The 11,879-nt window shown below is 32.9% G+C and overlaps 1 protein-coding gene across 2 annotated transcripts in view; it reads right to left on the bottom strand.

The window, feature by feature from the left end:
* Positions 1-10,470, bottom strand: part of LOC105348581 (lipid scramblase CLPTM1L) — an 11,517-nt gene extending 1,047 nt beyond the window's left edge. Inside the window, exons 1-19 of one of the 2 annotated variants that reach the window (XM_020062465.3) lie at positions 10,418-10,470; positions 9,291-9,505; positions 8,782-8,882; positions 8,173-8,356; positions 7,534-7,658; positions 7,176-7,248; positions 6,923-7,040; positions 6,244-6,264; positions 5,159-5,253; positions 4,952-5,036; positions 4,427-4,530; positions 3,957-4,022; positions 3,717-3,767; positions 3,510-3,592; positions 3,025-3,059; positions 2,739-2,794; positions 1,057-1,101; positions 834-949; positions 1-745 (exon numbers count right to left, since the gene is read on the bottom strand). The exon at positions 1-745 is cut by the window's left edge and continues 1,047 nt beyond it. In XM_020062465.3, the coding sequence (XP_019918024.3) occupies positions 646-745; positions 834-949; positions 1,057-1,101; positions 2,739-2,794; positions 3,025-3,059; positions 3,510-3,592; positions 3,717-3,767; positions 3,957-4,022; positions 4,427-4,530; positions 4,952-5,036; positions 5,159-5,253; positions 6,244-6,264; positions 6,923-7,040; positions 7,176-7,248; positions 7,534-7,658; positions 8,173-8,356; positions 8,782-8,882; positions 9,291-9,449 (1,617 nt within the window). In that variant the 5' untranslated portion in view covers positions 9,450-9,505; positions 10,418-10,470 and the 3' untranslated portion in view covers positions 1-645. The remainder of the gene's footprint in view (positions 746-833; positions 950-1,056; positions 1,102-2,738; positions 2,795-3,024; positions 3,060-3,509; positions 3,593-3,716; positions 3,768-3,956; positions 4,023-4,426; positions 4,531-4,951; positions 5,037-5,158; positions 5,254-6,243; positions 6,265-6,922; positions 7,041-7,175; positions 7,249-7,533; positions 7,659-8,172; positions 8,357-8,781; positions 8,883-9,290; positions 9,506-10,417) is intronic. The other variant, XM_011458085.4, reaches the window with a different exon arrangement.
* Between the last annotated feature and the right edge of the window lie 1,409 nt (positions 10,471-11,879).

Raw genomic sequence — 11,879 nt, forward strand, 5'->3', positions numbered from 1 at the left:
GTAAGAAATACTGAAGTTTGACTGTTTGATGCCAAAGGGGTAAAAATCCAATTGATATGGCACACAATTACTTTAAATGACTACCAGTAACAGTGGAAAAGCTGTACTATAAATCTATGTCACATCATTTGCCTATAGTTTTACCGAAATTTTATCACTAGTCTGTTTAAATATATTTGTAATTATTTGATAAACAACTTTTCCTACACAATTTTTAACACCATCATTTTAACTTTTGGGTATCCATGTACATGTACGTTTTGACCCCTCCCCCTCCTTCCCCAGCAAACAAGCAAGGAGTTAAAAACAAAGATTATTGAACATTACTTTCATTCAGGTTGTTCCCTACACATTACACTCGAAAAAATAGTTAACTAACCCATTTAACTACATAAACATGTAGATTCTACTGTTTTAGACCTCTCATATCAGTTTGATTATAAAAACACAGCACTGGTTGACTATAACCCATTCTAACACTTTATCCTTGACAACAACTGATCATGGTACAGACTCATCCATCAGCTAATACAATTCATTCATCAGGAAAACTCCAATAAAACTAATCATACATAAAAAGACTTATAAATATTCTGATAAAATCAAAATAAATAATGACTATATTTGTAGAATCTAATGATGGATTTAATCCTTTTTCTTCTTGTGTAGAGGCTTGCCCTCGCTCTTCTCATCCTCAAAGCTCATTCCAAACTCATTCACCCGAGATTTATCCACCGGATACAACCTGGAAAATGGAAAACATCTTGTAAGCCTGGAATATATACGTTTTTTTAACCCTATGTTCTAGGTTAAAAGTGTTTTAAAGTTCTTACCATCTCTGATACAGATAGAAGAAGAAAACAACATCATCTCTGAAACAGGCAAGTCTGTGAGCCGTTGGCATGGTGATGATGAATGCAAAAATGTCATCAATGAAAGTATTGAAGGCCTACAAAAGTTTTTTTAAAAATCAAAATTATTTGCATAAAATATTTATACGTACATAAATGTACATGTACATCTAATTTTGATTAGATAATAAGCTCTGTAGTGTACCTTGTATGTAAAGGCCCTCCAAGGCAGGTGGGCTACTGACTTGAGCTACAATAGAAAAATCAAAGTACTAAATATGCAGAAATGCACTGAATTTTACTGTTCACAATAGGCATCGTAAAAGGTTGACCTTGTATTAACTCATTTGAATTTTATGATAAAAAATCCTTATCTTGAAGGAGTGTCTTTTCAAATTTTACATTCTTCAAACAATTTTAACTGGTATGGATTGATTCAAGATTTTTGCAGGGTAAAGTCTTTTATGTGAATATTTTTTTATTAATCAAATAGACAATACTGGACTGGATATCACTGTCTTTTGTATCAATAACAACACCTTCATGTATGAAAAAATGACAAACATGCATGTAAAAAAAATCCCTTCAAATCTCCTCCTGACGGAAGACTTTGAGGCAACATATTTGTCCAAGATTCCAAATCAAATAGTCAGGTTTGCAAAACAAGAGGCCCATGGGCCACATCGCTCAACTGAGGAACAATAAGTATGATAAAATCAGCTTAATGGAATCATAATCCAAACTATCTGGACAATGTACAATAATATATGTAGATCCTGTATAAATAAAATCCATTTTTCCCCCTGGATATTCTTATGTTTATAATCATTAGTCCCTTTTCTAACTGGATGATTTTATAGTCATATCACATGTTGAGTATTGCAGTTCTCAAAAAGATCCTTAACAATTGTTTATAGATGGGTTATAAACCTACATCAAACTCTGAACCTTCTTGTTAGGCCGAAGAATTGTCCTGGGGCCAAAGTCTTAACAATTACAATCACAACTTTGAATCTACACTACCTGAGAATGCTTCCACACAAGTTTCAGCTTTCCTGGCTTATTAGTTTTTGAGAAGATATTTAAAGATTTACTCTTTATGTTCCTATGTAAAACTTTAACACCCCCCCCCCCCATTTGACCCCATCCAACCCCCAGGGATCATGATTTTCACAACTTTGAATCTACACTACCTAAGAATGCTTCCACACAAGTTTCAGTTTCCTGGCTGATTAGTTTCCGAGATGAAGATTTTAAAAAATTTACTCTATATATTTCTTTGTAAAACTTCGCCCCCCCCCCCCTCCCCATTGTGGCCCCACCCAACCCCCGGTGGTCATGATTTTCATAATTTTGAATCTATACTACCTGAAGATGCTTCCACACAAGATTCAGCTTTCCTGGCTGATTAGTTTCTCAGAAGAAGGTTTTTAAAGATTTACTCTATATATTCCTATGTTAAACTTTGACTCCCCATTGCGGCCCCACCCTACCCCTGGGGATCATGATTTTCACAACTTTGAATCTACACTACCTGAGGACGCTTCCACAAAAGTTTTAGCTTTCCTGCTATTATGGTTCGTGAGAAGAAGATTTTTGAAAATTTCTCGAAAATTTTCATAAATTCCTCCCTTTGCAAATGGGCATGGTCCTTAATTTTCACAACTTTGAATCCCCTTAGGCTAAGGACGAAGGCTAAGAAAATGTGAAAAGTTTACAGACAGACAGACGGACGTCAGACAAAATGTGATCAGAATAGCTCACTTGAGCTTTCAGCTGAGGTGAACTAAAAATAATAATCTTGTATCAAATTGTTGTAACAATTTCATCTCATTTTCAATGCCTGAAAATGATTAAATAAGTTTAAATCAAGGGGCAGTCTCTTACCTTATAATTAACAAACAGCTGGGGCAACATAAAGAGGAACCCAAAGGCATAGACACCTATAAAAAGATTTCACATGAATTCACACTGTTTTTTCGTGGCTATGTTTTTTTTTTTTGGTTGAAGGATTTACATGCTCAAATAGAGATAGCAATCAAATAGTGTTTCAAACACATTAATGTCTCAACATTAAAGAGAAAAATTTATGCCTTTAATTTAATTTACCCTAATGTATATCTAAAATGCATTAATTATATACATACATTCATAACACCAAGAGATAACATACCATTGACTAGACTTTCTATACACCATGAGTACCAGCTGAAAAAATGATCCAAAATACATACTTTAAAACTGACAATGCTATTTTCATATTTTAATAGTAATCATGTTTATCTTAGAGTTTTAAAATAGGCTGTATGCATGGAAAGTAAAAACACACATTACTTATTTTCTTTGCACACAGTATTGCAGTTATGATACTTCATTTTTCAAAATAATAATATTAATGACCGTTCGTTTGAAATTTTGAACACCAATTTACTACTGTATTGTATGACTTCATAATCATTTAAATAGTGAAAGTCCTAAATTGCTTTTCATAAGACAGCACATAGCCTTTCACCAATTTTCCCCACTATCTCTACTGACATGTTGGAAGTAATAGAAACTTTTAATAATACATGTACAGTGTATTTCATAACTGGATATAACACAAGTCTACCAATGATTATAAAAGCCGGTTTGATAACAAACACTAAAGCAGCATACCTTTTGTGTGGGGTGTATAATAGGTTGTAGACAGCCAATCCAATACATAATGGCAGTAGGGCATAGGACAGGTACTTCATGGCCTGTAAAGGCAGGGAGGAATCATATACCACAACACAACAGTTCTATATACAAGTGTGTCGTGGCTTATTTCATGCAGAGTTACTGGGTATCAAACAAGTATATTCAAACAGGAAACACTCTTACTTGTGAATCAAACGCTTCTGTTTCTTGCTCTTTCTTTGACGTCTGTCCAAACTGTAACCAAAAAATTTAAACATACAGTGTTTACATTAGAACTTTACATAATTTATCACATAGAGATTCTCTTAGCTTTCGAAATTCTCATTCACTGAATGATCATAGTTAATATAGACTGTTCACCAGAGAGATTATATCATGAATCTCATTTCAGCTAGAAATTTAACATGTTATTTGTGTTATTACCGAGAGCTTGGGTGTCAATCCACTCCATTCCAAAGACATCTTGAAAGCCTTCTTCACTTTCCAGACCTACAAAAAATCATCTTATTTAGTAATGGAAGAAATCGTTAAAATTCTTTTCTGAACTACCTTTTTCCCTAGTAACCCATATCTAATTTACTTTCAAGATTCAAGAACTTCACATATTTTCAATAATTAATTTACATGCATTAAAATTTTAAATACAAACCTCAGTTGCTTTGATTATCAAAACTCCTCTAAGCATTCATTCAAAGTGGCCACTTTGTCAAGAAAAGTGTTCACTCTCAGGAAAATGTATATTAGACAGCATATTAACACTATCATACACATTTACCTCTTTACCTCTAGCTTTACTTGAGAAGCCACCAATCTACCCCTTCCCTCTACCTTTGAGACAAGCCCCCCCCCCCCCCCCCTCCCATGTTCCTCTGAGTGAGTGCTAACCGACTAACCTCTATGATGGCCCCTATCCCTGCTGGTATCAGCACTAACAGACTGGTCTCCTGGTCCCACAGGTAAAAGAATATGATGATAGTGGACACACACCTCCACAGTACTACAGGTATATATAAATAAACACTGAAGATCAGCTGATGTATGGTGTTAAGCCACTAGCCACTAGCAATACAAAACAACATCCATGCTATTTCACACTTAGTGCAAAAAGTATAACTATCTCTACATGTTGATTTTAACAGTTTTATTTTTTTCATAACTCTTCTTTAAAATGTGTATGCATATGAATATTGAAGGAAAGTCCAATTTAGCTCTTGATGTTATTGTCTTTTGCATGTACTTACTGCAGTGTTTACTTGATATAGCATTTCAAAATGTTGTAGAGAAATATGGGAAATATTATCAAACATATTTAAAACAGTAGATAAAGTTTCAATCATTAGCAAAACTATATTTCATTGAATGGCCATGTCAGAACAGACAATGCATACTAAAAAATGTTTTAAGTTAAAAAATTTTACCTGCTCTTGAAGATAGGCCCACCATATTTTTTCTGTTTCTCCAATAACTTATGTCATTTTTAAAAGCAAGAAAGTCAAACAGCAGCTGTTTGAAAATGCAAAAAACAAAAATTATAAATAAGAGATTAGAGTGTTAGCTATGAAATTGCAGCTCTATGAAAAAAAAAATTCAGTTGACATTTCTCGGACACAGAAATAATGACTTACATGGAAGGCAGCAACAGCGAAGGTCATCATAAGGAAATAAAAATTGGTGTCTGCAAATATTCCCTTTAGTTCATCCGTATCCTTCTCAGTGAAACCTAAAATGTCATGACTCAAATTTAGTTTTAAATTTTTCTAAACTGTACATTCTTTTTGACTGCAAATATTTTTTCATATAACTAATTTCTTCACAGGATAAATGGCAGTATGATTATCATCCTCCAGGTAGGTTTTTCAATCCCCTTGCAGAGACTCAGAAAATAAAATTTTTCCGATATTTATCCCTTTGTTTATTAACTTTAATGTTGGATAATTAATCTAGTGGCTCTCAACATTTTGATTCTTTAACATGTAACTTACCATATGTTCACCTTTGTACAAAAATGACCAGCTATCATTTTTTAAACAAACATTTATTTTTATTATACTTTCATGTTAAATACTGAAATCTGATTGGTTTAGATGCAGTTGATAATACATTCTATTACCCTCAGCGTTAGCAACACACTTAGCAATGGGTAACACAACGAATTGCTACATGCGCGTAAATCATGCGCATACGGTTCGCCGTAGAATTCATGTCATTTCTATATAAAAGTAGTAAAAAATTCTCTAAAATTAAGACATTCAGTATAATAAAATAAATAGTGCCTGTTTGGCAGGATAACAGTTGAAATTGACACCCCTCGAAAACCATTGTCAACCTCCGCTTCGCATTGGTGGTTAATGGTTTCCTCTGAGTGTCAATTTCGACTATTACCCTGCCAAACAGGCACTATTTATATAATGAAGGGAGCATGAGTGAGGCTACTCTAACAATATTTTGATTAAGTAGGATGTACACCTACATGTATTATCCATCACAATAAAACCCTTTCTATTGTTTGATTTCTTCACCATTCTTAATAATTCAAGTTTATCAGGTACAGAAAACAATTGTAACAAATCTAAATTGAAACAGTGTTAATGGACCCTACGGTTACTGTTAGCTTAACCCATTCCTAGAAATTAATCCTCAACCTTCAAAAATTGAAATGCATGCTCTTAAGACAAGGATGTTATCCTTCCCTTGGATCACTGTACTGTACCTGGGAGCTCATTTTCAACACCTGTTTTACCACAAGAAAGATTCAATAAAAAATGTACACAGTATATTCACACATCATTGTGGTTATACATGTATGCTGGAATTCAAGTTAATATATGTAAATAACACAGATTTTACACCCACAAGATAAATTTTCCTATATATGTAGATTTTCCTACACATGTTTTTTTTTCTATGTTTTTCCTATTACTATTTGCACTACAAAAATTATCAATGGCCAATGTATCTTGAACCATAAAATGATCTAGTTTAAAATGGTAAAAATCAACATGTCAATTGCATGACATGAAAGTCAATTGACCAAAAAAGAAAAGCGTCAAAAGAGGAAGGAGTACTGGGTCTTACATGTACCAATAACATACCCGTATTTAATAAAAAAAATAACATTTTAATATTTTATGACTTTAATCAACTACCTTACATTGCTCAGAAAAACAGATATTAATAAGAACAAAAATTGGTTAATATACTTGCAATCCATGTAGGAAACATTTTTTTCTTTAATTTCACAGAACGCGTCAATACAATTTTTGCTGCAATATTTTAACTGTTTTAAAGTTCAATATGACACAACAAAGAACATTTCATTGTTAAACTAAATAATCAATATAGTATCAAGTTTTTCAATTGTTTTTAAAAAATTGTAAAGAGTTCCATACCAAATTTATGTAGAGTTTCAATGGATTGTAACATGTGGGTCCAGAAACGCAGTTTTCCGACGGAAATGGGGCTGTATGTTATACTCAGGGGCATCTGGTCACAGCTTTTGTTAATTGGCTAAACATTAAAAATTCACACTGCTAGTACACTAATCATTGCAAAATTAGTTATTGTTAAATAAAATGCACTGTACATACATGTATAGATAAATATATTGATTGTTGATATTAATTTCAAATGTTGACTAATTACCAGTAAATCCCTGACTCTGAAGCTTAGCTCATCAATGAACAGTACAGGCAAGTAATCCCCATCTGGTGAAGCCCTTAAAGATCAATATAATTGATTGCTTCATCTTCATCACTTCTTTAATGATTTAAAGACAAAACTATTTCTTAGTATAAATTTTAACTTTACACAGATCAAAGAAGTAGTCATTGCATGTAATCCCAAAACAGAAATAATTTATCCTGATTCGAATAAATGATTTTCCTAATCATAAAATCAACAGCAAAAACCCTTTAAATACAAATTAATCTGTGTATTTATAATTAAGTGTTTTAATCTTATGCATAATTAATAAGAATGCAAGGACATAAAGGATTCTGACTTGAAGTATCGGTAGATGTCGTGTGGGATGGCCGTTCTGTCCAGCGCCAGGTGTTCATTCATCACATTGATGGTGATCTTTTGTCTCCAGTGGGAGACTGGCACTGTGGGCAAACTAGTTTCATTCTGAAAATGTACCAGTGCTTGTAAATGAAACACAGGAAAATAGAAAAACCCACTTCTTACTTCAAAACTTAAACAAATCATGATAATCATTATAAGATCTTGTGAGATATATATATTAAAAATCATTCTCTTATGGAAGGCAAATTCAGTCAATTTTTGCCACAAGAGTGGTTGGAAATTTATTGTGCTAATTTCCATCATGATTTCCCTTTTTTTTCACTATTGCTAAAGCATGTACAGTAGCTGTATTGGGAGGGATAGTAATCTTTAAGAGGTCTTGATATCGAGGAACATTTTTATACTGTATTGATCTCCTTCAGACAAAGAGTTCTATATAAAAAAGTAGGAAATTACCCAAATCTTACAGGAAAAATATATAGATATTTTCTTTATTAAATAATAGTTTATAGCTAAACAATTCATATCTTTAATATTTAGGCAGATCTGGTGGTTTATTTCTTCACCATCGAGCCTCCTTAAAAAGATCAAGTCAATCTTTACAGATAACCCCCACCTTCTGTGTGTCTCCCATCAGACTGAACACTTCAGACTTGGGAAGAGTGTAGGTGGTGATGGGTGAGAACCTGTGGACTGTGTACTGACTCGCAAATGGATCCTGGCCAGGCGGCACCAAAAACACATGGACATACATGGTACCATTATTTCTGACTTTCTTTGGAAGGCTTACATTCACAGTGCTAAAGAAAGCATAACAGAATTGATAATAAATGTCAGATAAACTTTGTAAGTAATAATTCAACAAATGAATTTCAAATAATGAATACTCGTAACTATATTAATCTGGAACTTTGGTATAACAACAAAAACTGATTTTAAGTTGAAAAAAACCCATACATTTACATGTAATTCCCTGTTATTTTTTAAAATCTAAGAGATTTATCATTTTTATCATAACAAAAAAATATGGAATCACTGGCCTTATAAATATGGAAAGACTGATACATGTATATATTATCACATGTATTGATATATTGTTAAAAATATATTGATATTAACAATGGAACTGTATTTTAATACATATACATGTATGAACTTAGATGATGCTACATACATGTATAACCATGACCAAACATCTATAAGTGAAGAAAAAAAGATCACTTACTTTTCAACAGTACTGGACACATCTAGTGAGGAATTTTTCCAAACAAGAGTAAGATCTCTCTCTTTCAAACTAGCTTTCATGGCTGAGGTATAGACAAGAATCTAGGGGAAACCGCAAGAGTAATGATAAAACATTATAGATAAATTATAAAAGTACTCAGGAACATTTTATTTATACTATGGCTCCATGGTTTTTGTGAACATTCATACAAATAACAATTTATACCAGAAGTGCTTAAACAAAATTTGTTACACTTTTTGGATGTTTACAATGAAAAGTAAACAAAATATTATTGGCTTCATTTGAATTGCTATTCCCATCTCTACAGTTTCAAATTATTATTATCCATTTTCAATAATATCCATGTATTAAATCAAATGTTTAAGACAAAATGCATAGGCATTATAAGAAAGGCATTTATATAGTTGAATTAGGTTAAGAAGTACATAGTGTAGCCATTTTTTTACAGCTTGGTTTTCACTAAAAAGGACTTACTACAAGCAACCTACCTCTAATTTGGGAGTAGGTTTCCTAGATAAATAAGGATATATACACCTTCCCCCACTTTTACACTGCTCTGGGAAGAAAATTCCATAGATAACATACATAGAGTGAGCAATGTATGCTAGGAATATAGCCGAGATGATTAGGGTGAAAGAAGGCTTCATTTTGTTTTCTAATCTCTATCATTCATAGACAAAACTCCATGGTTATTGAGTTAACTCTGTAAAGAAAGAAATAAAATATAATCTACATGTATTCAATTAGATGAAATTTTTAAGTCACTGCAGTACATAAAATCACCAAATTATGCATATATTAAATCAGTTTACAGTTTAGACTCAACATGTCTTTGATCACTGAACAAATTGTACCAATTAATGTTAAAATATATGTATATGCATACAGCTCTTGAGCCTCTTCATGCAGTCACTTTTTTTAAAAGCTCTGTTCTGATGAACATACCAAAGATTAAAAACATTTTTTTTTTCAAAATAAAGTCAGTCACATTAAGTGTTGCAATATGAGAGGAGAAGTAAGCGGTTGAAATGTGAATAAAACCTAAGGCCCCTGCATTTCAAGTCTAAAGCTCTACAACAGTGCAATTGAGCTATTTGGGCAGATCTATAATATCCTCAGTCAATATACATGATACAGTCACAAGGTCAACTGCTACAGTATAAATTGCTCTGATTTCATTAACAGTCCAATGATTTGTAAAATTGAGTTATGGCAGACTTACTTATAACAATATGCTTCCAATAAACAGTCTGATAGAATATCTTTATGCTATTTTTTAACTCCAGCGAATAGAGCCAGATGCTGGGCTTATCACTAAAAATACCTCAACATTATATGTTTCTCTCGTATGTATGGCCCATGATTATTTTGTACAAATTTATCGATAGAAAATGAATGTCAATCAATGTAGTTTACTTTCATATTTCCTCAAGATAATTCGGGTTACACTGCGGCTTTTCAATCAGTATTTAAATTGAACTCATATGAATTAAAGGAATGCATTCACTAAGCATGCATAAAATGTTTGTTGAATTAATTGTTACTGTGATTTTTACCAAATCCTATATAAAATAAGACAGACTGTAAAATAAAAATGTAAACACACCAGTGACACCTGCTTCTTCCTCTATATAAGACGTGTAAGAAATGTAAAAAGCAGAGGGATTCCGGAAAGTATTTTGTAGTAATTGACCCAAACCGATCAACGATCCGAAAGCTTGTAAGGTCCAACATATTATCATGATTATTTAACTTTCACGTCAGTTGAGTATACCTATACCATTGGCTAAGTTAATTTAGTATTTTCCCTGAATGAAATGGAGCTTACTATAGCAATTTATCAATACACAGATATATTCCAGAGTGCAACAGCTATAGACCAGTAGAGCCTTTATTGCCATGCTTCTTATTTTTTTTTTCTTCAAAAAAGTCGTCTACAATCATGGGAGCTTGTTAAAATTGCGGTTACCTAGGATGAAACGTTATTTTTCTTTCGAAGTACCTACATTTTAACGATGCTTTTTTTCTAGCCCCCTAGCTACAATCGCATCCGACGAATTTTAAGTGGCAAAAGATCCCATGCTTTGTAAAAAGATTTTGGAAAATGTTCAAATTTTAGATATAACATATAATTTAAGAATATCTATTTACTGAATAATAGTTTATGGCTTCGAAAACACCTTCGAAAGTTTGTGGAGGATCTTATTGGTAATTTGTTGACCACCCAGCCTCCTTATTGCATAGGCGTCGGAACCGGGGGGGGGGGGGGGGGCTAAGAGGGCTTAGCCTCCCCCTTTTTGCAAAGTTAGACGTAACTATTAGGCACATAGCATCATAGAAGGTTCAGCCCCCCACTTTTTCTCGCAGCAGAGATAATTGTTCCTAAATTTACCTTGAAAAGATGGAAATAATGAGAAGTTGGAGTCATAGGTAGCTACTAGCCCCCCCCCCCCCCCCCCCCGGGATTAGGATTTTCATGATTTTTGGGAATAAAGTTTTTTTTTTTGCTTGTCAAGATTTCTGAGGATTAGTCTAGCCCCCCCCCCCCCCCCCCAAATTTCAATTGACGTATTTATAACATCCCCATAAGCTGCTTTTCCTTTGCAGATGACTTGTTCTTATGCATAATGGTTATATAGTATTCCTTTACTTGCACTCCAGCCAGACACAATACACTATTATGTTTTACAACTTGATTCATGCCTTGCATTTTAGTTACTGTATTTTGGTTGATAAAATATTTCCTTAGAATTAACCTATAGCATTTACTAGTATTCTTATTTTTTTTTTTATGTGTCTTAATCTTTAAATGCATCTAATCACAAGGCTGATCATGAAAAAATGAGAAACAGCAAAAAACTCTTTTACGGAGTAAATTTTTGAACAAAATTAGCAATATTTATTTAGGTACCATCAAATCTTGTTGATCTTAAATTTTAGTGTCCTTCCTCTACCTTTAATGTGCTAGGATATAATACTTACTATTTTTTTTAACATAAAAATGATTCAATGATTTTGGACGGATTAATTTCGTTCATTTGTTGAAAGGGTTGTTTTTTTTTGTTATAATATATAAC

This window comes from Magallana gigas, chromosome 3 (genome assembly GCF_963853765.1).
Source record: "Magallana gigas chromosome 3, xbMagGiga1.1, whole genome shotgun sequence".
In the NCBI taxonomy this organism is placed as follows: Eukaryota; Metazoa; Mollusca; class Bivalvia; order Ostreida; family Ostreidae; genus Magallana; species Magallana gigas.